The 27,174-nt window shown below is 38.7% G+C and overlaps 2 protein-coding genes across 12 annotated transcripts in view; one reads left to right on the top strand and one right to left on the bottom strand.

Moving 5' to 3' along the window:
• The first annotated feature begins 103 nt into the window (after nucleotides 1-103).
• On the top strand, nucleotides 104-15,675 carry cuzd1.2 (CUB and zona pellucida-like domains 1, tandem duplicate 2). 8 transcript variants are annotated; one of them, XM_046402057.1, is made up of 27 exons: nucleotides 3,311-4,007; nucleotides 4,278-4,289; nucleotides 4,399-4,443; nucleotides 4,537-5,697; nucleotides 5,989-6,033; nucleotides 6,671-6,721; nucleotides 7,157-7,310; nucleotides 7,412-7,614; nucleotides 7,759-7,857; nucleotides 8,751-8,789; nucleotides 8,890-8,988; nucleotides 9,129-9,173; nucleotides 9,259-9,357; nucleotides 10,838-10,882; nucleotides 10,977-11,075; nucleotides 11,293-11,337; nucleotides 11,436-11,534; nucleotides 11,751-11,795; nucleotides 11,881-11,979; nucleotides 12,319-12,354; nucleotides 12,535-12,679; nucleotides 13,131-13,336; nucleotides 13,593-13,768; nucleotides 13,906-14,136; nucleotides 14,228-14,388; nucleotides 15,105-15,349; nucleotides 15,481-15,675. In XM_046402057.1, the coding sequence occupies exons 4-27, from the start codon at nucleotides 5,631-5,633 to the stop codon at nucleotides 15,525-15,527; spliced, it is 2,580 nt and encodes an 859-aa protein (XP_046258013.1). In that variant the 5' UTR covers nucleotides 3,311-4,007; nucleotides 4,278-4,289; nucleotides 4,399-4,443; nucleotides 4,537-5,630; the 3' UTR covers nucleotides 15,528-15,675. The 8 variants fall into 8 exon arrangements, with proteins under 8 accessions (XP_046258008.1, XP_046258009.1, XP_046258010.1 ...); XM_046402052.1 differs by lacking the exons at nucleotides 3,311-4,007; nucleotides 4,278-4,289; nucleotides 4,399-4,443; ... (3 more) ...; nucleotides 7,157-7,310; nucleotides 7,412-7,614 and adding exons at nucleotides 104-220; nucleotides 445-489; nucleotides 837-990; ... (2 more) ...; nucleotides 2,040-2,232; nucleotides 2,334-2,536 and having other exon boundaries at nucleotides 15,481-15,656; XM_046402053.1 differs by lacking the exons at nucleotides 3,311-4,007; nucleotides 4,278-4,289; nucleotides 4,399-4,443; ... (3 more) ...; nucleotides 7,157-7,310; nucleotides 7,412-7,614 and adding exons at nucleotides 104-220; nucleotides 445-489; nucleotides 837-990; ... (2 more) ...; nucleotides 2,040-2,232; nucleotides 2,334-2,536 and having other exon boundaries at nucleotides 12,538-12,679; nucleotides 15,481-15,656.
• Nucleotides 15,676-15,787: 112 nt separating this feature from the next.
• Nucleotides 15,788-27,174, bottom strand: part of ikzf5 (IKAROS family zinc finger 5) — a 143,318-nt gene continuing 131,931 nt past the window's right edge. For 2 of the 4 annotated variants that reach the window (XM_046402062.1, XM_046402063.1), the window contains 3 exons: nucleotides 19,390-19,549; nucleotides 18,731-18,904; nucleotides 15,788-18,652 (listed from right to left, as the gene is read on the bottom strand). In XM_046402062.1, the coding sequence (XP_046258018.1) occupies nucleotides 17,694-18,652; nucleotides 18,731-18,904; nucleotides 19,390-19,549 (1,293 nt within the window). In that variant the 3' untranslated portion in view covers nucleotides 15,788-17,693. Of the gene's footprint in view, nucleotides 18,653-18,730; nucleotides 18,905-19,389; nucleotides 19,550-19,710; nucleotides 20,204-21,011; nucleotides 22,270-27,174 lie in introns of those variants that run through there. The other 2 variants (XM_046402065.1, XM_046402064.1) reach the window with 2 other exon arrangements.

Consider the following 27,174-nt stretch of genomic DNA (forward strand, 5'->3'; position numbering starts at 1 on the left):
TCCGGCAACCAGTTCCCCTTTTCTCCTCTCTGGAGCATCGGGGACTTTCTTCTTATTGCTTCATACAGTCACGAGTGCATATAAATCACATGATTATGAGATAATTTATAAATCACACTAACTTCTCAGCTTATTCATCATCTGAAGGAGAAGGTGAATAAATTCACCATGTGGACTCTCGTGTTTTTTTGCAGCCTGATTGCCTCATGTGGAGTTCAAGGTATTGTCCACTGTTGTTTTTCAGGAAAACACCTGTCTTCCAATTGTATTTGCAGGGTAATTATGGGCAACATTGGCTTGAGCATAGTTTATAAAAATTGTTAATTTGTGTTTTCAAATTTAACATGAAACATGAAATGATTTTTGGCTTTTGTTACCTGTGCTGTTAACAGCTCTTAATTTGACATTTTGTCTTATTTGCTTGTTTTTCTCCAAACTCAAAAGGTTATTGGGAAACAATTGAGGGTGGAACTGTACTAGAAACCCCAGGTACAAAAACTGCCACTAGAATTAAAAAATTAATAGGACTATGTGTTTGACCTGAATCATGAAATGTATGTGTTCTCTCTGTCTCTCTCCACTTTTGTTTTTGCTTTGTAAATTTTCTTCAGCTTATACAAGGTCCAGAGAAAGTAAAAGTACAAAATAAAATAAAATACGCACAATGTCACATCATGGTTGCTTTGTTCAAATTTTGTGTACGACAGAAAATTTATATTATTTAGTTATGTATCTGTGTTTCTCACGTGTACGATTCATTCTTGTCATTCTCATATTGTCGTCATTTTTTCCATTCTTCATGACTAATTTCTTTTTTAAAATTTCCTGATCATGAGCTTCTACAAATGCACCATGTGGTGGATACCTGTACGACAGCAATGGCACTTTTTACAGCCCCAACTATCCAAACAATTACCCAAACTCTGCAGCCTGTACCTGGTACATCAGACCAGGACAGCAAATCGTGCAGCTGGACTTCTCCTATGTAAAGTAAGCACAGCTTATCATATCCAGAAGACCCATGTGATCACTAACTACTGTCGCTGTATTGTCTGTAACTTGGAATTAAAATCTCTGTTCTTCTTTCACAGCATTGAGCATCACTCAGCTTGTGCTTTTGATGCCATTAACGTCTATGATGGCTCCAGTAGCAGCAGCAGGCTCTTGGGGACGGTGTGTGGCACTGTTCCCAACACAACCACCTTTTACTCCACTGGTGCTGATTTGATTGTGTTCTTCCGGAGTGACTCGAGTTTTACCAATTCAGGATTTCGTGCTGACTACAGGATTGTGTGTAAGTCACAATGGATGTTATGAAGTGTTCATTTTTATGACATCTGGGGTTTCAATAGCATTAAACCAAGGTGGACCTGAACTATGTGATTTCAGTGATGGGGTTTGTTTTGACTCTTCTTTCTGCAGCTACAGGCTCCTGCAGATACAACTGTGGCTACCAGGTTGGAAAGTGTTCTTGCTCTTCAGACTGTGAATACAGAGGGAACTGCTGTCCAGACTATTTGGGTAAGCAGTAGTGAAAGTAACAACCCATAAGTACTTGTATTTCACTCTTTATTTCTACTGTGTGATTCTTTATACTGCTGCTCCATCACTTTTCAGAGGTAAAGTCTTTGCCTCACATCATTTATTGCACATTTGGTTTTGAAAATCCAGTGCTTGTTATTTTTCAGATGTCAATAAACTTTAGTAAACTTTAGTGAACTATCGTAAACTATAGTAAACTTTTGCTTTAGTAGGAGTTCAAATGCCATAGCAAAACCCAGTAAATTTACATTGTTGTGTGGGTATTTATTTCAGGACTTTTCCCTTTATGTAAACATACATGCAAGTATGAACATACTGAACTGGCACAAATATTTTCCGCACATTTTGGGTCTACTCACCTCTTATCTCTGCTTACCTCTCATGGGACCAAGAGCACATTCAGAGAGAAAGAGACATGAAATTAGACAAATTAGCAAAAACTAATAAATAATAAAAAGAATGACATAAAATACTCTTCTGTTGTTCTTATCTTTCAGATTACTGCCCAACATCAACTGTGGTATCAGAAACAACAGAACCAACAAATGCACCATGTGGTGGATACCTGTACGACAGCAATGGCACTTTTTACAGCCCCAACTATCCAAACAATTACCCAAACTCTGCAGCCTGTACCTGGTACATCAGACCAGGACAGCAAATCGTGCAGCTGGACTTCTCCTATGTAAAGTAAGCACAGCTTATCATATCCAGAAGACCCATGTGATCACTAACTACTGTCGCTGTATTGTCTGTAACTTGAAATTAAAATCTCTGTTCTTCTTTCACAGCATTGAGAATAACTCAGCTTGTGCTTTTGATGCCATTAACGTCTATGATGGCTCCAGTAGCAGCAGCAGGCTCTTGGGGACGGTGTGTGGCACTGTTCCCAACACAACCACCTTTTACTCCACTGGTGCTGATTTGACTGTGTTCTTCCGGAGTGACTTGAGTGTGACCTACTCAGGATTTCGTGCTGACTACAGGATTGTGTGTAGGTCACAATGGATGTTATGAAGTGTTCATTTTATGACATCTGGGGTTTCAATAGCATTAAACCAAGGTGGACCTAAACTATGTGATTTCAGTGATGGGGTTTGTTTTGACTCTTCTTTCTGCAGCTTCAGGCTCCTGCAGATACAACTGTGGCTACCGGGTTGGAAAGTGTTCTTGCTCTTCAGGCTGTGAATACAGAGAGAACTGCTGTCCAGACTATTTGGGTAAGCAGTAGTGAAAGTAACAACCCATAAGCACTTGCACTTCACTCTTTATTTCTACTGTGATTCTTTATACTGCTACTTCATCACTTTTCAGGAGGAAAGTCTTTGCCTCACATCATTTATTGCACATTTGGTTTTGAAAAAGCAGTGCTTGTTATTTTTAATATGTCAATGAAGGGTTGGCACTTCTACCCATTTTTCACATGGTTTGATTTAAATAAGTGTGTCAACATACGGTGCAAAATCACAAAGAGGTAAGAGTGTTTATACCTACCTCCAACTCAACCATCTACTGCAGTGAAATGCTGCTGGTGTGTTCATACAGCAGTATTAAAGACACATTCAGAAGGAAAGAATGATGAAATTAGACGAAACAGACAAAACAGAAACAAATAAATTAAATGGTTATGAACCAATATTAATAAAGTAAATCAGTAATACATAATTAAAAAATAAAAAAACTCTTCTGTTGTTCTTTTCTTTCTTTCAGAATACTGCCCACCATCATCTGCGGTACCAGAAACAGCAGGAGTCACCCGAGGTATACCTGTACTATATTTTTTAAAACAACAGCTCCATGAAATCCATTTGTGTCAATGGAGGCTTGTAAGTCTCTATCCTCCTGTGTCTCTCAGCTCAGCCCTCTTGTTGGTTCAACTGCTATCACATCGGAAGCTGATTTATCAGGTCTAAATTACTGTTGACATGCCAGTATTATACACTTTTGCTGTATTCATACACAGTACTATTTAAATGATACTGATATCAATGTGTGAGAGTAAACACATAGCCTTATTTGATGAGAGACTGATACAGAAGATTTACTGTCATCTCAGTGGAGTTCAATCATATCGCGTACAACATGCTTAGGCATGATTCCCGCTATATGTGGTCATCCCTAATGAGGGCCGAAGCACAGACTATGCTGCCCATCAGCACTTGGATGAGAGCACACTATGCCTTTGCCAGGGCCTACTGCTGCCAGTATACTTTATAACTTAGGAAGTGGTATTGTAGTAATAAGGTATATTTCTAGAGACTCCATTAAATAGAGGACTCTCATGGTTCTTTGCAGTGTGATTGCCTCTTGTGGAGAGCACGGTACTGTCTGCTGTTTTGTTGTCGTCGCATCTGTCTCTTCGGTTTTGAGTTTTTTCAAGTGCAAGACGACAACACCAGGCTTGCAGTTGTATCAGGTTTTGAGAAAACAGCTGAGGCTACAGCTCCACCAGAAACCATACTAAAGTAAAAAGAACAATGTTTTAATGTTTTTAATTATCCAATATATATTCAAAATGTTTGTCTTGCCCCAAATGGCTTGTTGTTTTCTGACTATTTCTGCTAATGGTTTCAACTAAGTCAGAGCAATTTATTGAGTGCTAAAATTGGCAAGATCGGATGGTCAGTATTATGTGCTTGATTAGAATCATGGGATGTGTTGGTACTTTTTTTTAATATTCTCTCTGTCTCTCTCTACTTTTTGTTTGTTTTTTTAAAATTCATCAACTTATACAGCATCTGGAAATGGTAAGTTCACCGAAATAAGAAGCACAGTGTCACATCATGGTTGCTTTGTTGAAATTTTCCGGTCATTACTGTGACGTTTTGTCTGACAATTTTTCTCCTAATCCATAAGGTTACTGGATCGCAACTGAGGGTGGAGCTACAACAGATCCCCCAGGTACAAAAGCTGTCATTAAAATAAAAAAGAATAATTTTTTTTAATGTTTTTAATTATCAAGTTTACATGTTTGTTTTTCTCACAATCCATCAGGTTATTGGGAAACAACTGAAGTTGGAGCTACATAAGAAATCCTGGCTACAAAAACTGCCACTGAAATAAAAAGAATAGTGTGTAAATGGTTTTAATTGTTGAGCATACGTACAAAATATTTGCCTTTCCCTGTTTTTATCTGAATGGCTTGTCTGATTGATGTGTTGTTTTTTTCTGACAATTTTAAACAACAGTTTCAACTAAATCAGAGCAATTTATTGAGTGTATTAAAATTGGCAAGATCTGATTGTTGGGATTATGATGATTGTCTGATTTGCTGATATATTGCAGTCTGGACCAAAGTGGTTTACAAACCACCTCAGCGACTGGGCCATCTGTACAGTCACTGCTAAATCTAAGTGTGGCCGAAATGTGAAAAATAAATGGATATAATTTGGATACAAGTTTTTTAAGAATATGTGAAACATCAGTTGCATTTTTTTGTCTTTGAATGGATCTGTTATGTGTAATGTTTACAGGACAATTACATATTACTTTGTTTATGCTGCCCTTTTATTTGAAAATTTCCAGGCTTTATAGGCCAACATAGTAACACAGTATTGACCAATATTTTATTTTATTACATTCCATCCTCTATTCATTTTAAAACTGATGTATTTTACATATTTTTATTATAAATTTCCGTTTAATCCTTCTGTATTTTGACCTTTACTGTAGTTGCTTTATCTTTTTTCTTACTGCATGACCGTCATGCGCCAAATTACCAGATTCTTGTATATGAAAACCTACTTGGCAATGAACCTGTTTCTGAGTTTGATTTATATTAGTTTGCAAATACACATGTACAGATCATCACTGCAATGGACATTTTTTTTTGATCAGCTCCTTTTTAAGCTCCCAAAAACCCTCATGAAGTTTTACTCGTATGGCCAACACCTTAAAACACATCCTGAGGACACAGGTGAAGAACATTTATGGATGCTTTATGATAGTTAACCATGTGTGTATTTCTCAGGCACAATGATTACTGAGTCATCTATCACTATCGCTATTGGTGGCAAGAAAAACTTTATGATCTGTCACCATTGACTGCTGGCTATATAAGCTGCAATGTTGAGCATCTGAAGCAGAAGATGAATGAATTCACCATGTGGACTCTTGTGGTTCTTTACAGCCTGATCGCCTCATGTGGAGTGCAAGGTATTGTTCACTGTTTTCTTATTGTGGTATCTGGTTTTGGACAGTTTGTTTGTTTGTTTTTTCTTTTTTTTGTTGGTTCAAGATAACAGCGGTCTTTCAATTGTATTTTAAGGGTAACAATGGAAAACATTAGCTTGAGCATAGTTTGGAAAGTTCATCCTTGTCCTTACATTTAACATGAAACAGGAAATGATTTTTGGCTTTTGTTGCCCCTGTTGTTAACAGCAAACTTCGACTGCTTCAAACTTCGACATTTTGTTTTATTTGCTTGTTTTTCTCTTAATGCACCAGGTTATTGGGGAACAACTGAAGGTGGAGCTACAGCACCACAAACAGGTACAAAAACTGACACTGAAATAAATAATAAATAATTTTTTTTTTAATGGTTTTATTTAACATTCAAAATGTTGCCTTTCCTTGTTTTTATCTTGGCTTGACTGAGTTTCAAGCAAATTCAACTGATTATCAGGATTATTTGTTTGAACTGAATCATGAAATGTGTTGGTACTTGCTGTTATCTCTGTCTCTCTTGAACCGTGTTCGTTTCATTTTTTGGTGAAGGTAAAAGAAAGTACACCAAAATAAGCACAATGTCACATCATGGCTGCTTTGTTCAACATTTCTGTACTACACTGAATTTGTATTATTTATTTATAGTAAATGTGTGTTTCTCACCTGTACAATTGCATTCTTTTCATTCTCATGTTATCTTTATTTTTTATTTTTCCATTATTTGTGAATAATTTCTTTTTATAATATTTTTACGATTGTATGTATTGTAACAGTATTTTGTTAAAACAACGCTCCATCAAATTCATTTGTGTCGACAGAGGATTGTAAGTATCCATCTACCTGTGTCTCTCAGATCAAACAGGAAATGATTTTTGACTTTTGTTGCCCCTGTTGTTAACAGCAAACTTCGACTGCTTCAAACTTCGACATTTTGTTTTATTTGCTTGTTTTTCTCTTAATGCACCAGGTTATTGGGGAACAACTGAGGGTGGAGCTACAGCACCACAAACAGGTACAAAAACTGACACTGAAATAAATAATAAATAAATTTTTTTTAAAGGTTTTATTTAACATTCAAAATGTTGCCTTTCCTTGTTTTTATCTTGGCTTGACTGAGTTTCAAGCAAATTCAACTGATTATCAGGATTATTTGTTTGAACTGAATCATGAAATGTGTTGGTACTTGCTGTTATCTCTGTCTCTCTTGAACCGTGTTCGTTTCATTTTTTGGTGAAGGTAAAAGAAAGTACACCAAAATAAGCACAATGTCACATCATGGCTGCTTTGTTCAACATTTCTGTACTACACTGAATTTGTATTATTTATTTATAGTAAATGTGTGTTTCTCACCTGTACAATTGCATTCTTTTCATTCTCATGTTATCTTTATTTTTTATTTTTCCATTCTTTGTGAGTAATTTCTTTTTATAATTTTTACAATTATGAGATTCGATAACTGCACCATGTGGTGGATACCTGTACGGCAGCAATGGCACTTTTTACAGTCCCAACTATCCAAACAACTACCCGAATTCTGCATCCTGTACCTGGTACATCAGACCAGGACAGCAAATCGTGCAGCTGGACTTCTCCTATGTAAAGTAAGAACAGCTTATCATATCCAGAAGACCCATGTGATCACTAACTACTGTCGCTGTATTGTCAGTAACTTGAAATTAAAATCTCTGTTCTTCTTTCACAGTATTGAGCATCACTCATCTTGTGGTTTTGATGCCATTAACGTCTATGATGGCTCCAGTAGCAGCAGCAGGCTTTTGGGGAAGGTGTGTGGAACTGTTCCCAACACAACCACCTTTTACTCCACTGGTGCCTATTTGACTGTGTTCTTCCGGAGTGACTCAAGTGTGACCAAGTCAGGATTTCGTGCTGACTACAGGATTGTGTGTAGGTCACAATGGATGTTATCAAGTCTCCATTTTTTTGACATCTGGGATTTCAATAGTATTAAAAATGCAAAATCCTCATTACAAGTGGGCCTAAATTGTGTGATTTCAGCGATGTGGTTTGTTTTGACACTTCTTTCTGCAGCTTCAGGCTCCTGCAGATACAACTGTGGCTACCAGGTTGGAAACTGTTCTTGCTCTTCAGACTGTGAATACAGAGGGAACTGCTGTCCAGACTATTTGGGTAAGCATTAGTTACTACCTGTACGTACTCATACTTCAACTTAATATTTCCATTCTATGATTCTTTATATTTCTACTCAATCACTTTTCAGAGGGAACATCTTTGCCCCACATCATTTACTGCACAGCCATAGCTACTAGTTTTCAGGTGGAAATATATAAAAATGCATAAAACAGCAGCATATGATAAGCTCATGAATTAAAATTCTTTGCTGAAGATTAAATGAGTGGTCTGAAACCTTTATGGTTTTACAAACTCAGAGTCTGTGATGTTTCACATGATGATGAGCTGTTAGCACCTGCACACATTTTTCACATAGTTTCGTTTCAATAAGTGTTTAAATCAGAAGGTGTAAAATAACAGAGAGGAAGGACTATCTAAAACTAGCTCCACGTCCACCAACTACGGCAGTGAAATGCTGCTGATGTGCTGATGCGTCAGTGTTAACGACAGTGTAATATGTGACAATTTATTGACCAATTTTCAGAGGAATGAATACAGTTTATTTTGAGTAATACTAAACTTTTATTTTAGTAGGAGTACAAATACATTTACTTCACCGTAAATTTACATTGTTGTGTTGGTATTTATTTCAGGACTTTTGCCTTTATGTAAACATACATGCAAGTATGAACATACTGAACTGGCACAAATATTTTCCCCACATTTTGTGTCTACGCACCTCTTATCTCTGCTTATCTCTCATGGGACCAAGAGCACATTCAGAAGGAAAGAGAGATGAAATTAGACAAATGAGCAAACAATAAATTTAAGGGACAGATGTGAATGAACAAATTAAATGCTTATGAATAAATAGTAATAAAAATGAATAAGTAGTAAAAAAGAAAAAAATGAAATAAAATACTCTGCTGTTGTTCTTCTCTTTCTTTCAGATTTCTGCCCAACATCAACTGTGGGACCACCAACCTCAGGTATTTAAGTATCCAAACAGTATTTTGTTAAAACAACGCTCCATCAAATTCATTTGTGTCAACAGAGGATTGTAAGTCTCCATCTACCTGTGTCTCTCAGATCAGCCCTCATGTCGGTACAACTGCGGCTACAACATGGGAAGCTGCTCCTGCTCAAGCTCTTGTCAATACAATGGAAACTGCTGTCATGATTACTACAGTAAGTGGCAAGTCTTATACAGACATGTTGTGATAACATTTTGTTGTTCACAGTTACAGGATAAACAGCAGGTGTATCACACACTTTGAGATCAGGTGTTAAAAATAGTAATCACTTTGTGTGTTTGCTCTGTTGTGTAGATTACTGCTATTTCACCACTGAAAGTCCTGTCAGTCCCACCACAGGTATGAAAAACTCTCAACAAGTAAGATGAAAAAAAATCAAGTGTTACAAATTACTGAAAAGTCTTATACTCTCCTGTGTCTTCAGATCAGCCCTCGTGTCGGTACAACTGTGGCTACCACATGGGAAGCTGCTCCTGCTCAAGCTCTTGTCAATACTATGGAAACTGTTGTCATGATTACTACAGTAAGTATGATATCTGTCATGGCACAGCAGAGAAATCAATCAGAATCAGAATCAGAATTCCTTTATTTATCCCTGGAAGGAAATTCAGAGAAGCTGCTGCACACAAAGTTTTAACTGAAAAGCATCTTGCATCTCAGTGAAATGCATTACTCCAATGTTAAATCCTCAAGAAGAAATTGAATGCATTGTTACCTCCAAAAAAAATTGTTCACATGTTCATTTTTATTAAGTCAGACAGTGGCCACATCCTCCTCACCAGTATACGCAAATCATCCGCTGACAGACTTAAGATAAAAATATGAACTTGGCAGGATAATATTTTTTGTTCCCAGTTTGTCAGAGTGTGCGTTTTATGCAGTAACAAGTGATATAAGGTGAAGTTTCAGGGTACAAAGTAATGATTCCGACATTATGATGTCTTTTAAGAAACTCAGAAAAAAGCATGGTCTTCATAGAAATAATTTCTTCAAATATCTTCAACTAAGGAATTTTGTTAGAGTAACCCAAAATAGTCTCAACAAACCTGCACTCTGATCTTTAGAAAAAAATATGATGAAGGACAGGTTAAAGAAGGGTCTGATTTCAGAGATTTATAGCCTACTAATATCTCACTCAGCAGAAAATTCAGACTACAAGCTGAAATTTCATATGTAGAGTGGAGGACAGCTTGCAGTAATGCTCATGCAAGCTCAGTAAATACACATGTTAAACTATTGCAGTATAGATGGATAATGCGAACCTATACAACCCCGGTGGAACTAAATTGATACAATAGTAACATACTAGACATATGTACAAAATGTATGGAAGACAGAGGTACATTGTTCAGCTGTATTTGGCAATGTAGGAAAATTAAAATATTTTGGGAAGAAGTAAGAATAACAATTGAGAAGATTCTAATAAAGAAAATTATTAGATCCTAAGCTCTTTCAGTTGGGTGTGTACCAGAGTATCATAACTATACTAAAAGTGAGAGAGCATTCGTGATCCTCAGTTTTGTGTTTGCTAAAAGATGTATTGCACTGTTATGGAAGAATGATCAAAGCCCAAGCACTACTCAGTGGACTAGACAGATGTTAACAAGTCTCCCTTTAGAAAGAATAACATATTGAAGGGTAAGCAGCAAATATTCGAAAAAATATGGAGGCCCTTCATAAGTTTTGTGAAGGATTTGGACTTGACTGTGGATCAGGTAGATGGCTATGAGAAGTGGACGATGCAGTTCCTTGGTATTTTATTTTATTTTATTATTTATTTAATTATTATTATTATTTAAAATGTTTTGTTCGATGTATCATAGAGACAATGTAGTGTCGTGTGTCTAGATGACCAACCGCTGTTGAATGAGAGGAGCATTTCTGTTTGTTTTTTTTTTGATGTTATGGTTTGCCTTTGTTTATTTGTTTTCCTTTAACGCAGCAATGGATACTTGTGTATGCACTGTTGGAAATGCATATGAATGGCTCTCTTTGTCATGTAGATTACTGCGACTCAACCACTCAAAGTACTGTCAGACCCACCACAGGTATGAAAACCTCCCAACAGCCTGTATATGAACCACGAAAACATCAATATATCATATAACACTGAAATGTCTTATACTCTCCTGTGTCTCTCAGATCAGCCCTCGTGTCTGTACAACTGTGGCTACCACATGGGAAGCTGCTCCTGCTCAAGCTCTTGTGAATACTATGGAAACTGTTGTCATGATTACTACAGTAAGTGGCAAGTCCAACAAATAAACATTATTGACAGCTTCTGCGTCCCTCTCTTCCTGTGCATTTCTGTCCGTAAAATTCCCCCAGTTCTTATGTAGACATGTTGTGATAACATTTTGCTGTTCACAGTTACAGGATAAACAGCAGGTGTATCACACACTTTGAGATCAGGTGTTAAAAATACTAATCACTTTGTTCTATATGCTCTGTTGTGTAGATTACTGCTATTTTACCACTGAAGTTCCTGTCAGACCCACCACAGGTATGAAAAACTCTCAACAAGTAAGATGAGATGGTAAAAAAAAAAGTCAACAGTGTTACAAATTACTGAAATGTTTTATACTCTCCTGTGTCTCTCAGATCAGCCCTCATGTCGGTACAACTGCGGCTACAACATGGGAAGCTGCTCCTGCTCAAGCTCTTGTGAATACTATGGAAACTGTTGTCATGATTTCTACAGTAAGTGGCAAGTCCAACAAATAAACATTATTGACAGCTTCTGCGTCCCTCTCTTCCTGTGCATTTCTGTCTGTAAAATTCCGCCAGTTCTTATGTAGACATGTGATAACATTTTGCTGTTCACAGTTACAGGATAAAACAGCAGGTATTTGATTTACACCTTGAGATCAGGTGTTAAAAATACTAATCACTTTGTGTGTTTGCTCTGTTGTGTAGATTACTGCTATTTCACCACTGAAAGTCCTGTCAGTCCCACCACAGGTATGAAAAACTCTCAACAAGTAAGATGAAAAAAAATCAAGTGTTACAAATTACTGAAAAGTCTTATACTCTCCTGTGTCTTCAGATCAGCCCTCGTGTCGGTACAACTGTGGCTACCACATGGGAAGCTGCTCCTGCTCAAGCTCTTGTGAATACTATGGAAACTGTTGTCATGATTACTACAGTAAGTATGATATCTGTCATGGCACAGCAGAGAAGCTGCTGCACACAAAGTTTTAACTGAAAAGCATCTTGCATCTCAGTGAAATGCATTACTCCAATGTTAAATCCTCAAGAAGAAATTGAATGCATTGTTACCTCCAAAAAATTGTTCACATGTTCATTTTTATTAAGTCGGACAGTGGCCACATCCTCCTCACCAGTATACTCAAATCATCCGCTGACAGACTTAAGATAAAAATATGAACTTGGCAGGATAATATTTTTTGTTCCCAGTTTTTATGCAGTAAGAAGTGATATAAAAGATTGTTGTTAATTGTATTCTTCTCTCTCTGTCATGTAGGTTATTGCGGCTCAACCACTGACATACCCACCACAGGTATGAAAACCTGCCAACAGCCTGTATGTGAAACATATAATCAGATCAGCCCTCGTGTCGGTACAACTACGGCTACCACATGGGATGCTGCTTCTGCTCAAGCTCCTGTCAATACTGTGGGAATTGTTGTTATGATTACCACCGCTGCGGTAACACTTGTCTCATCTTGTCCACCCTCAGCAGCCCCCTGTGGAGGCTATCTCTTTGGCTCTGGCACCTTCACCAGCCCGAACCACCCCTCCTACTACCACGACAACGCCTACTGTATCTGGCAGCTCAGAGCTGCGGATGACCAAAGAATCTTCCTGCAATTCACATACCTGCAGTGAGTGAAGAATAGACTGCTATTTGGAGATTGTTGATATAAATTAACACCTTTATTATTCAAATTACATCTGGAGAAATTATGTGATGACAGAAATTCCACATAGATTTCAGAGTGTGCGTTTTATGCAGTAAGAAGTGATATAAGGTGGAGGGTACAAAGTAAATAATGCCAAGTCATCGGTTTTACTCCTTAATGCAAATGAGAGAAGAAACCCAATTGCAGAGGCTATCCACTTTAATGTAGTGGAGCAATTTAAGTATTTGGGGGTACAAATTACATCAGATTTGGAGTGTATTGTTAATGCTAATTATTAATCCTAATTTTTCAATCATTTTGTGGAAAAAAAAATACGATAAATTGATCATCAAGGACACACTGGAGCTACATTTTGATTTTTTTCTTCAATAAGTCAATAACTTATAGCTTTTATCATCTTTTTAAAAAACAGATTGGAGAACTGCTGCTCCTGTGACTACATTGAAGTCTACAATGGGCCGTCTGTTGGCTCACAATTTCTGGGCAAAGTGTGCAACGGCAATCTGACTTCTTTCTACTCCTCCTCAAAATACATGACCGTGCGCTTCCGGACTGACGGATCTGTGGTTGGCCGAGGGTTCAAGGCTGAGTTCTTAAGTTCTTTGCCGCCAGACTCAGGTACAATTATAGTATATTCAACAGTGAGTATGGGATGTGTAGTTTTGTTATTAAATGTGTGTTGAACGTTTGTGGTGGACTGACAGAATTTCATGGCAGTCCATTCAATAGCTGTTGAGATATTATAGGACAGAAGTGATGGACAGCCCACCTGACCAACTGACTGAACATGACTAAAAAACTTAAACATTGTGTAATCTTACTCCTTCATCCCAAAAACAAATCGAGCTGGTGAAAATATTTCGTCCTTTGTCAGGTCGGGTGGAGTGTTCTTCAGACAACATGAACATTGTGATTGGGAAGTCATACCTGGACTCTCTCGGCTACAGTGGCCACAATCTGTACCTGAATGACCCGAACTGCAGACCCCAGGTTTCCAGTTATCAGGTGGTCTTCAGATTCCCCATTAACTCTTGTGGAAACATTCAAAAGGTAGAGAACTCATCATTTCCTGAAAAACATTAATAACATACAAAGCTTCCTCATAATCCTCCCACAAATTATGGGAGAATCACATGTCAGCAGCATCTTGAATGTGACCATTTTTCAATATCTCCTTCCTGGAACAGTTTGAGAATGGCAGTGTTGTGTACACCAACGCTGTCCGCGCCTACCCATCCAGCTACGGAGAGATTACACGACAGTCTTTCTTAAAGCTGAATGTGGGCTGTCACATGGACCAGGACTCAGTGTCTCAGATTATGTATATTGCCCGTCACCATGATAACGGCACCATTGTGGGCACAGGCCAATTCAACACCAGCATGCGTTTCTATACGTCCAGCAGCTTCTACTATGAGGTGTGTTCAGGTAGAAAAGAGGTGACTGTGCAAAAAATTCCTTTTGTAGATACTTCCACACCATGCTGACACTTTGCTTTTACACTCTCAGGTCACTCAGTTTCCTTATGAGGTAATGCTGAACCAGAACTTATACATCCAAGTGACCCTGAGCAGGAGTGACAGCAGACTGGTGCTCTTTCTTGACACCTGTGTGGCCTCACCGACACCCTATGATTTCAATACCAGAGCTTACTACTTGGTCCGCAACGGGTAAGATGACAGTGTGCCTTCCTTCATTGCTCCACACAAAAAGTGGAAATTAAGTGGCTAACCTGCACAGGGTTCCTGTGTCTCTTTTCAAAAGAATACCACCAAATGTCAGTGTTGGAAAGTATATTTACTTAAGCACTGTACCTTACAGAGGTCCTTAAATATTTCCATTTACTGCTACTTTATACTAGTACTGTGCTATATTTCAGGTGGAAACATTATACTTTTTACTTGAGTACATTAAAACATATATGATATATATATATATATGTATGTATATATATATATATATATATCATATATATAATTTGTCTAGATTTTTTTTTCTTGCCCATTAATCACCTCATGACCTCTTAGGTTAACTTCACTGGACTAAACTAGCCAACTGTACATAAAGTTAAAACTAGCTGCACTTTGTCCAGTAGTAAAATTCCACTTATGTATGGATGCTCCAGCATTAAGAATTATTCTACATACTTTTACTTTTGATGCATTAGTACATTTTGCTGATACTTTTTAGCACTTTTAGTAAGTATGATTCTTACTGTGGGACTTGTACTTGCAATTAATTTTTTTTACATTGTGATACTGACACTTAAAAAATTAAAAACAAAAAACAAAGATTTCAAACAATCAAAGTTCTTGGTGGATACAGGACCTTGCTCCTCTGTCAACCTCAAAATATTGGCCAGTAACATTGTCTTGTTTCCCTTTAGATGTGCTACAGACAGCACCTACTATGCCTACACCACTGGCACCCGTCCATATGCCCGTTTCAGATTTAGGGCATTCCAGTTCCTGCGAGCCACGGAGTCAGTCTACATCCAGTGCAAGGTCCTGATATGCCAAGCCTCTGACTACAATTCCCGCTGCCGTCGTGGCTGCAGCAGACGTGCAACCAGAGACCTGGGGTCAGAACATGACAGCCAAACTCTGGTCCTGGGTCCCATCCAGCTCAAAGGTTTGTAGCCATTTGTATCTGACTCTGATACCAATAATGGCTTTATGGAATAATTATATTAGGTGAATGTGTTCTCATGATCTCCAGAAAACATTATAATTAAACAACATTTCGCTGTTTCTCTTCACCAGACACTGAGAAAAAAGAAGAAGGGACTCATGAGCAGGACAAGGCTTAACTTGACACAGCAATGAGCTGCTTCAGTCATCTTTACCAGTCATTACAGCTCTCACAATTCTGTTCACCGTGAGACTGAATTATACTCAATAATTATTAAAAGCATCATCAAAAGACAATCTGTGTATCTTATTATGTCATTTTTTTTTTTACATAAAATTTAATTATTAACATCCCATAACAAGATCACTGTTATTATACCCTTATTATTCTTGAATACAAGAAAGATGGAGAAAAGGAAAACAAAAGACAAAGTGCTGCTCAGTTAGAAAACACTTTACTTATAAATTAGTTAGATTAATCCATGTCACAATAAAACGATTTGCCATCCCAGAGGGACAGAGTGATCGCCAAACGGCTTCGACATTCACCATTACCTATGAACCTACGACACACTGAGAGAACATGAGGCAATCATTACTGGATGCCCTTGTTACTGGTAAGCATGGTGACAAGGAGGTGGTCCTAAAAACAGTAACTATGTTCTCCACGCATGTTGCTACGCAACAGACAACAGTATCCAAGACAAAGAACAATCTTGCTAAATAGCAGTCGTACTGCAACATGAGTTTGCTTTTTTGACACTGAACATCTATCCAACCACTCAGAATACAATACTCAGTAAATATCCAGAAAAGCACTGGGATCTGTATGATCAATGAGGAATTTCAGTGTTTGTTATCACAAAGGCTAAAACGTGGCATTCCCAGTGCTACGTGGCAATTTTGATAAAGTGTTCACATGAGACACAAGACTTGATGATTCTGTCCTAAACATGTAGACGCCGTATATCAAGGTGACCTCATACAATATCGAAACATCAGAAAGTGACATGATATGCTAAAATCCTTTCAACAACATAAGTTAAGTTACCATAATGCTGGTCAAAAAGGGCACCGTGTGGAGGGACTTCAAAACAACACAACTTTTACAAAGTCTTGTTTAACAACAGGCTGACCATAACAACCTGATACAAAGTTTGGTCGTTTTTTTTTTTTTGTTTTTTTTTTACTGTGGATGCCATCATATAGTTTTGATCCAAAAGTTTCTTAGCAGCATTCGTGGGGCAGAATTTTGGCAAAGAAAAAACACGTCATTGCTACCACAGGAAACTATAATGGCAAAACTTCTTTTCTGAGGTTCTGGGCTTGTCCATTACAGTAAAATGATGATACTGTAATAACATCCATTAAACTTCAATGTAACAGTCCTCTATATCTTGGACACACACGAAAGTGACGATGTCAGGCACTGCAAAGTAAAAGTTGTAATGCACCAAGCATTGAAATAATTTCAACAAGGCTAAAGTAAGATCTCTCTAGGTCAACAGTTTCACTCTTGTGTTAGTATCATCAGAGTAATCTTTAGATACAGCTCCACACTGAGAATTTATTTGGGGGGGCGGACTCACATTGACCTGCTGCACCAAGGAGCCCAGTGCATCACTCAGCGTGCTTGTGCCCAGTTGAACTTTGGGCACAGCAGTGCTGGCTGTGATAGACAGGTAGATACACTTTATTGATCCTAAGCTGGGAAATGTGCTGAACCCAGCGACAAGCGTTGCTAACATCCTGTTGTGCCTGAAAGGTGAGCTACTGCCAGTTTTTTTTTTTTTTTCCTTCCATGAGGTTATGTTTTGCTTATGGGGGCCTTTTAGAGTCAATAAAACATTACATTTGGCAAACGCATATTTATGGTCTCCCCAAAATATGCATTCTCCCTTTAGTATGAGTGTTATAACATTGATTCATAAGTTGCTAAATAAATTCCTTCCAGTGGCCACTGGTTTTTGTTCACTTCAGTCTGATATCAGGTCGGTTACACAATCTGCATAACATAAACTCATTTAAATAAATATTGCAAATTTGGTCATCAATAGAAAACACATTAGTTTGATTAAGTAGGAAAGCTGTACTTGTCTCATTAATAACAGTACGAGTGTAACTCCACTACCACAAATAAATTCCCAACCTGCTGAAAACACTGATCATCCCTTCATAATACACTTGAATGGGCACCATATAAAATGAAACCATCTGAATATTGACATTTTCAAAGGCAAGGCTACATTAAGGCCAAGTAAAAGACCAATAAATTAAGTAACTATGGAATTAATAAAACAAAGCTGTCCGTTAAAAGTTTTGTCAAAGACTTCTTCATTCATCCATTACTTGTGCTGTCCGCGGGCAAAGTGGCAGGCAAAGTCATACTTGCTCTTGCACTTGTGGCCACAGATGTTGCACTGGAATGGATTCTCATAGCCATGGCAGCCCATGTGGATGGTGTAAAGGATGTTGTCAGGGAAGTAGATGTCACAGTGCTGGCAGTGATGCAGCATGTGGGGGTCCTGGAGTGGAGCGGACGGGCCTGGGGCCGGCGTGCTGGGTTGGCTGTTAGAGATACTTGGGGTGCTGATACGCCCGCTGTGCTCACTGCAGGGCTCCCCTCCAGGGCTGCAATTGCTGTGGGGAGGGGCCCGGGGCTCTGGGGTGATTGGAGAAGAGGAGGAGGCATTGGCCATGCTGGCTGTGACAGCCACAGGAGCTGTGGCAGGGTGGGGCTGCTGTATGAGGAAGGGCTTCTCATCAACAATAGACTCTGCTCCTGGAGACATGGGAGGTTGAGTCTGGGGCTGAGACTCTGAAGGGAGGCTAGCCAACTGACCTGCCAGGGTGGACAGCTGGTTCAGGGGGTTGTCCATAACCATGTCATGGTGATTTTGATTTGTGGAGTGCCCGTCCTCAACTGCTCTACTCTGATTATCATAGGTCTCCTGACGTAAATGGGGCAGTTCATGGGAAAAGTCATTCACATTATCAGCCTTATGCACCACCATAGAAGGGGGGCTGAAGTTGATGAGAAGCCGGCGACCATAGCCCAATGAGCTGGCCTTCTTCTGTAAAACACTCAGCATCTTCTTATGGGAAAGTGAGCGAGCACCCTTCATTGGCAGGAGCTTGTGACGCCGACGGCGATGATGTGACAAGTTGCTACGATCACTGCAACGGAAGGAGCACAGCTCACACTTATAAGGCTTCTCGCCTGTATGTGATCGCATGTGAGCCTCCAGGTGGCGCTCGTAGGCCGATGCAAACGGGCACAGGTGGCAGCGATGAGGTTTCTCTCCTGTTAAATTGAGAAACACCGGCTAAGTAACAAAAGCTCGACAATGTTATCCCCTGAAAACGAACCATCAACACTTACCTGTGTGAATTCGGATGTGCTCAATGAGTCTTGCTGTGCCTCTCGTGGCATAGTTGCAGTAGCGGCACTTCAGTTTCCCATCATAGGTCCTCTCAAAACCGTCCACCAGTATCCCTGAGCTGTCCTCCAGGGACATGTCCACTGAAGGATGGTCCAATCCATTCTGACTGCAGTCTGCATACAGGTAGATTAGCAGGACTTAATAATTTATTTACACAGATTAAAAAAAAAGAAAAGATATACCATATAAGCTCTGATTATATTTTACTATCTTGGGAAACAAATAATTCTGCAGTGATACATCACTGTCACTGTGTTTTTTGATGCTTTTCTACAGCTGCTATTCCAGTTGATAACACAATAGTACGTCTAATTTCAGTTTCATTAGCATACAACAACATTTATCACAAACTTACTGAAACATCACATGGACACCGGTGACCATTCTTGATTACTTAAGCAATCATTCTCTATAATAACATTTATGAAATTGCAAAACGCATTAATTAAATGAAGTCAGATATCAGATAATGCTTGTGAGTGAATCCGACAGCTGTTTGCCTAAAAATAACGTCAAACGGCACCAAACCCAGACCACACAAATCAGCCAAACTTAGTCAGGGGGGATTGTGCACACTGATTGACACATAGCTAGTTACCTGGTGGCAGCTCGTCTGCCTCCTTGACGCCGCTGACAGAACCTGATATCATGTTGACATGCTGAGTCTGCTGGCTCAGATACTCCTGGAAATCCTTCACAAAGTCAAGCGTGTCCGGCTTTTCCTCACCCATTGAAAGAAAGTGATGCAAATGTCCAACCTACGGCAATTACCGAAGAGCAAAGATTAATCGACATGAGATCAAGAAGTGAACTTTCTAACATATATATACAAAATACTCATTTATCCAACCATATCTGAAAACTCAAAGTAGCACTGTCGTCAATGTTAGCTAGCTGATTTAGAGAGATGCACACCTACCGTTAAAAAACTTGTAGGCTAAATGTTTTAACCAATTTTGTTTGGTCAGAAAAGCCGTTTGGTAGCTATCCAGACACAGGATAATCCTGGAAAGTTTCAGGTTAATCCTGGAAATCTGTGACTGACATGCAGATAATCGGCGGGATCTGATGTCTGGTCGATCGCCACTACACACCGTTCATCACCATCGTCATGTTGTTTCCAAAGCTACGTAGCTACGTTAGCCAGACAGCTAACGTTAGCTTATCTTGGAGAAAACATCTTTGTTAAAAGAAACCCCGCGTGTCTGGTCGATACGGTCATTATGTACATCGTTTGTAAGCTTTTGAGTCAATCCCCAATAGTACTACCAGTTTCAAAAATTTATGTCAGTCAAGCCACTTGCTACAGTTCACGAGCAAAGGTAACTTGCTAAACCAAAACAATAAACCACTCAGAAGGGTGAAAGTTCATTCTATGTGCATCAATGAAAACTGTCCGCAAGCACTGGCTTTACGAATAGGTTCCTACCACCAGCTGTAACTTTGGGCAAAATAAAAAGCAGTTACAGACTGTATGAAAGCGACACAGTTGCCCACGTATTATGAAAAGCATTATTACTCAACATTTGTAAAGTACAACATGAATTGAGAACCTGCTTGCTTGCCATCTTTTTGTTCATGAATACCGAATGCATCGATTTGATAGTCGACGGGGCTTAGAGCGTACTCCCGAGGACTGAGTAAGACACAGCTCGATAGAAGTTTATCATAAATAATTTAGTATTTACAAATACACATGCCTACTCCAGGGGGTATGTCAAACATTTAAAACACACCTTTTGCTATGCAGTTCTTCCCTAAACATCTACAAACTTGTCCAACTAGCTAGGAAGCACCTTTGACAGAGGAGACGATTTACAGCGTTAATGAGTCTTCCATAAAACATGGAAGCGTTTTTTTCTGCTAGGAACTTATTTCCTACAATCTCTTTTTCGATAGCTGCTTTGCAATCAGTAATTAAAAATATACAATGTAATTCATAATTTGTCCAAAAATGTATCAGGTTTGAAACCTACAATATATATAGCTTCATAAGTGCGCTCTGTCATCCACGCACAGTGGCAGATAGATATGGGGACTTGAAACACCAACCTGTTACCACCAGCTAATGAATTAAAACTGATAGCACATGCACTCACATGCCTGACGTGTACTGATGTACAGCTTGCAATTATGCGCAAGTGTCAAATGAGGCACAGCAATTGCATTACTTTCAAAAGCTATTGAGTCATTCATGTTTTATCACAATCAATAATTTACCAGTAAGCGTTTGGCGAAGATCACATTGCCCCATTTGTGTCAAAGTTGTAGGAAAACCACTGAGGAGAAGATGATAAACGACCCAAGTTGAGTGAGACTGGTGTATCCTTTTCCCACATCACGACTGCAACTGTCAGAGCATTAGAGTTACAGCAGTAATGTAAACCCTCCGCCAGTGAATTCTTTAAATTGTAACATGAGTAAGACTCATTTGGTGATGAAAATCTACCTACTTATCTACAATATATTCTGTATAACAACTTCATTTGTTTGTGTGTGTCACTTTAGAGAAATATAAGCGTTATTTCACGTACTGTTTTAATATTTTTGGACAGATACTTTGGCCCCGTCTGTCCACATGAGTACAGTTCCACATCTGGACACTAGATGGCGCCCACGTCTCAGTGGTGAGATAGGTACTTCCCATTCTACCTTTGAGACACAAACACTTCACCTGACACCAGATACAAAGCCGACACACGTAGGTTAGTGCTGTATATAAGTCCTAACCTTACAGAATAGGCTTGGCTCATCAAGATGACACAGGTCATGGCTGTCACTGTATGAGGACAAGGAAAGCTCAGTGTACAGTCAGCCCTGTCAGCTGCCAGTCCCCAGGGACAGGAATGTACAGGACCAGTGGAAGACCTGACAGCCGACCTCATCAGTTGAACCATGACCGCCGGAACGGCCAATTACATCACCTTCTAACAGCCTGTCCACACTAATGTTATTTTATTGCAATTTAATTATGCTCAGGTTTCCACTGGGGCCAGATCCTGTTGAATAATTTACACACAGCCACAATGATTTGTCGGCATGAAAAGACAAAGTGCACACTTCTCTGTGCTCTCATGTGTTTCAGTCGTTTTGTTTTTAGTCCCTATAGTATAGATCATTGTAACAATAATCTTATGTTCTGTTTTCAACTAAGCATTTCCTGCAGTTAGAAACAAGGCAGCCTTTGGTTTTGAAGGACAGATTTATTCACCCTAAAAATACTTAAGGGGAATAATTGGTCAGACTTAATTTTGCATTAATGACATCTCCACTGCACGATATATTAAGCTGTTCTTTTAAAGGGCAGTGAGCATAATGAGACTGAGAGCAGGTAAGACTCTAATAGGGCTTACTACCATTGGCATTTACACCCCATAATGCTGTGGTCTCACTGATGGAAGCATACGTAGAAATGACTTACTACAGTCAGTATATATTTGTGTTTTGTTGAAAAACTGTTAGATTCTGAATGGGGTACCTTCATAATATCTAATGTGATATAAACCAAAATGTCTGTATATTTTGATACACTAACACAATTACTCATATACTTAAGATTTTGTAAAGGTCTGACTTGAACTCAAAACCTTTACAAGACTAATCAAAATTATATGAGTGAGTTTGTATATACACACTGCCACATGGAGAATGGCCTCTGCGACAGCACCTGTCTTTGAGAAGGTTGCAGTGTTATCCACTTGCTCTGATTCACATTTAAAAGGCCCGAATGAAAAGGTTCCCTTCTTCTCTTAACCGCTTGATTTACAGGCTGTTTGTGATTTAACGCCACACAAGACAATTGATTTGCTCCTCCTTTCCTGAAAGAAATTGGAATTTAATTTAGAGAAGGTCTTAAGCAGTTTTTAAAGACTTGGTGTCATTTGTTGGGCTGGTGTAAAAGCTGCATTAGAGATTACCCTCCTGGAAAAGCTTTTTAATCCTAGACAAGTGCAGCCATAGTAACGGTAGATGGGAGCCTCTTGGAGGCAGAAAGGTGAAGGGGGACTTTGACAAGATTTATTCTTCTCTTACTGAGACTGTTTCTTTCTTGAGGTCTCCCGCTCCACAAGGAGCATTTGAAAAAGAACTGAGAGGTGGGGGATAGGATAAAGGAGGTATATATTAAGCTTTTCTTTCCTCTCACCACTTAATTTCCTTGCAGGCGCGCCTTGCGCCGTTGTAATGAATGTAATTGCCGCCTTTGATGAGAATGCTATTATCTGGATCACACTTTACATGGGCAAACAAGACTGCCCCTCCCTCCACCTCCACCTCCCATTTAACTCAGCAATGAGACCCCCCAATTATGCAGGGAACAAGTGGCTTTTCATAAAGCCAGCGTGTCGCTCTTGATTGGTGAGGCTTGGAGCCGGCTACATGTGGACAAAGGATAGATTAGATGTGATATAGGCACACCAAAAACCCCATTTCCTTGATTAATTTCCTGCATGCCTCACAGAAAGGTCTCCGCTCTCTCCCCACTGAATTGTATCTCTCCTTTAAAGACAAACTTTAATCTTTTGATAGATTTTGCAACTCAATGGACAGACAGACATTTTATTGACCTAAGTTTGACCACAGCTGCCTGGGCTTCATGAGAGAATAAGAGCAAAAAGAGAAATGTTTCACTTCAGTGTGGGAGGATAGGCTTATTTTTCTTATAAAAAGCTTAAAGTCTTTGTGACCCTTGCAGTATTTTTCTGCCCTCAGCCATGATCAACTCGCTTTTCACGCTGATCTTTTTGTGCGCTCATGTCATCACCCTCAGCACACAAATACAGGTTGTTCACTCGTTCTCTCTCTCTTTCACACACACACACACACATACCCTGATGCGGACACACAGACGCACGCTAAACAGCCATTTGAGGATAGTGGCAAACAGATATGATGGGACTTTATGAGGCGATGCGCGATAAAGCTGCTGTCACCTTAGGAAATCTAAGTGTTCTTCTGACTGCCTTATTACCGTATTAAAGCACCACTCGACAAATTCACACACACACTCCTCAGCCTGGCTCTGACAACCCGGTATGATTCTGTCCAATATTCCACTGGGCTGAAATATTGAGAACAATCAAATAGACTGTCACAAGTGACAAATTATACTATTACTCCTCAAAGATTGTCATCCTTGAAATGTATTCATAGTCATTTCTTCTTTATCGGTGAGTGATTATTCCTTTAAGCAAGCAATTCCCCAGTGATAAATTGGTAATCAATTCATTTGACTATTATGCTTTGAGAATGGCTCCAAGGGATCAGCAGCATTGGTCACTCTTATTCACTTGCACATGTATCCAACAGTAGCTCATGGTGCTGTTGGACCTGATGGATGCTGACTGCCTGACCAACCTGACTCTTAAAGGTTTATGCCATCAGAAACAGGTTGCCATCTGGACCCAGTCAAGACAGACAAAGAATTGGCCAATATTTTTGACTGAAGTGGCATTTTAGCAGTATTTATTTGATGGTCCCACTACCAAAACCATGGGCCACAAATAAAGAAGATGGTATAATAGCTTTTGACTGGCCAGCTAGCTCCCGACTTGAAATGAAGTGTCCAGTTGTGAGTTATCGTGGCCAAACGTCATTTGTACAGCCTGAAAAGTGGGGACATTTTTCTAGCTTGTCACTCTCTGGCTATAGCTCATTGTCCTGAATGATGCCTCTGAACGCACAGTTGCCCTAATACGAGTATTTCACTCGCACCACAAGAAGCTGGTTATGGATTAGCCTGTCCATAGGAAGATAATATAGTGCGTCCACAGGCACATCTTTAAACACCAGTGGGTTGCAGGAAAAGTATCCACCCTCCGTGAGTCTGCCACACGGCTCACCTTCGTAATTCCGACTAAAACAAACCGAGATCTGTTTTTTCTGGGTTACAGCTAAGGATCGTTTGTATCGATTAGTCTGCCGATTATTTTACTCGAAAATAAGTAAGACCTATTTACTTGTCTCTTTTAATTTTGCTGACAGTCACCTAAAATATGATCAGCGTAAATTTTGTTTTAAGAACTATTTATGTCCCACTTCACTGACTTGCCTTACTTTTATATATTATCTTAATTTCTATTTATGCCTTATGTATAGTAGTTTGAATCTCCTTGTTGCTGAAAGCTACATCAGTGTATAAACAAACTCTTCTTGTTAGGATGGAAAGATTTCCAGTTTAATGAAGAAAATGGGTGGCTTTTGCGAATTTAAATTGAATGAAAATATCAGAAAATGTTCACCTTCCCTTTTATGTTCAAGAAAATCTTTCAGAAAGTACTGATTAAACAACAGTTTTTACTTGACAGAAGTAACACATGTTCATAGGGAGGAATGCCACTTTAGTTCATCAGGGATCTCACAGTATTACAAACCCCGGAACACTCTAAACTAGCTGTTAAGGTCTTGATCTCGGTATGGATCTGCTGGAGTAAAGAGTGGTCTGAATTGGACAGTCCTGCTAATGTGAAGAAAGTTTTACACACTGAAAAAAGTGATACTTTGGATTAACTTAAAAAAATTGATGTAATTTGTTACACCTAAATGTATTAGTTTCTCTCAAGTTAAATTTATGACTTGGTTGACACCATAAATTTGATTTAATATCAAGCAAAAATATTAATTTCACCAAAGCAAAAATTTACATTCACTCAAAGTGAAAATATTAGTTATTCTAATGACCACACAGCATTTTTTACTTTGCTCTGACTCAATATTTTTACTTTGCTTAAACTTAATATTTACTATTACATCAAAGTATACTTTTACTTCAGATAAAACTAATTAAATTGATGTAATTTTGTTACATGCAATTTGATTAAGTTCTCTCAAGTTAAAATCTTTGATTCAGTACTGTAAACTGTTATTTTACTTCCACATTAATCAATATGTTTTCTTTAGTCACAAGTAAAAATGTCACTTAATGCAGGTCATTACATTCCATTAGATAATGTTTTTGTTTAGTTTTACTTTGGTTAACTTGCAATAAATTAAGACAGAAAATATCTTCAAAATAACTTTATTGTGATATCTTAAAACATGCATCACATATAAAATAAAAATAAATATAGCAATATAAAATAAAAGCCTCCAATTACTGACTTTTTATTGTTTCCTTTTCCTTCTGTAACAGCTTTTTGTAACCTTAACCACATGTGAAACAAATCAAAGTACTTTTTACATAAAGATCTTGTGTACAAATAGAAGTTTTCATCAATCTTGTATGTTGAGCTTGGAAGTCAGACTGAATACTCTGCATCATTGTCTTTGGTTCTATCTTCATGAATATTTTCTGCAGTGCATCAAAAGTGTGCTTTAACTCACGTGGATAGCTGAGGTTTAGAGCATAGATGAGGCCAAATAACAGGGCACAACAATGTGTGAGTGATGGCTTCCACACCATCGATAACAATCCCAATGGCACATGGGGGATGGAGAGGATCCTCCACCTCTGCCATGGTACACCTCTCCAGCTCTTGTTCATCCTTCTGACCAACCTGATAAAAGAGATGGCAGATCAGTATCTGATTTAACAATTTAAAAACCTAGACAAACTATTCTCCCAATCAAATCTAAACAAAAAAAATAAAACACACACACAAACGTGTTCATTATAAGACCACTGCAGGACAGTGTACTCCACAATAAACAGGAACAGGCAAACGTATATGAATGTACTGTAAGCCTTTAGTCTGACACCATGAGTATGAGATACTTACCAGATACTCCTTGAAGAGTTTGTCCACATCTTCCCCAAGGAATACAATAAAGGCCTTCAAGAGACACTCTGGTTTCAAAATCACCTCGTGGCTCTGTAGGTGTAGAACACATCTAATTTTGCAACTTAACTTTAAACAATGAACATTAATTACACAATGCACATACATAAATGAACACTTAAACTAATTGTGATTTACAAAAGCTTTCAGAAAACCAGCTAAATGGGCTGTCAAACACACAAGACTACAACTACAAAACAAGGATCATAAGGACGATTTGTTAACAATAAAAACACAGCTTCTATTGCGCTTTATGTGATATAAACCCAAATGATGTATTGCGTTACCTGATCAAGAACTTTTAGTATGTCCTGAGTCTTCTCTCTGACAGCTCCTCCGTTGTTTCTGATGATCTCAATCAGCTTACAGTACTGGTTGTCCAAGGAAGCCATGAATTGTGGTTGAAGTGGAGCAGTTGTTCTCACAAATTCTGGATTGATCTTAAAAAAAAATCAAAGGAGTAAAAGAAAATGTTATTGCACTACTTATGGCACAACTACGGGGTGTATACAATCTTATATTTGACATCAGGGGCCATTATATGCACTTTGACTGTTCAATTTATGCTCAATAGGCTCAATTTCTTAGTAGATAGGACCAACAGTCCA

Source organism: Scatophagus argus, chromosome 10, assembly GCF_020382885.2.
Source record: "Scatophagus argus isolate fScaArg1 chromosome 10, fScaArg1.pri, whole genome shotgun sequence".
NCBI lineage: Eukaryota > Metazoa > Chordata > Actinopteri > Scatophagidae > Scatophagus > Scatophagus argus.

What these genes read in the sequence shown, in the direction of transcription:
- cuzd1.2 (XM_046402052.1), top strand. Translation starts at nt 169, where the DNA reads ATGTGGACTCTCGTGTTTTTTTGCAGCCTGATTGCCTCATGTGGAGTT. An exon ending in AACTGTACTAGAAACCCCAG is followed by an intron (nt 490 to 836) that starts GTACAAAAACTG and finishes CCTGATCATGAG; the next exon opens with CTTCTACAAATGCACCATGT. An exon ending in CTGTTGTCATGATTACTACA is followed by an intron (nt 9,358 to 10,837) that starts GTAAGTATGATA and finishes TTTGTCATGTAG; the next exon opens with ATTACTGCGACTCAACCACT.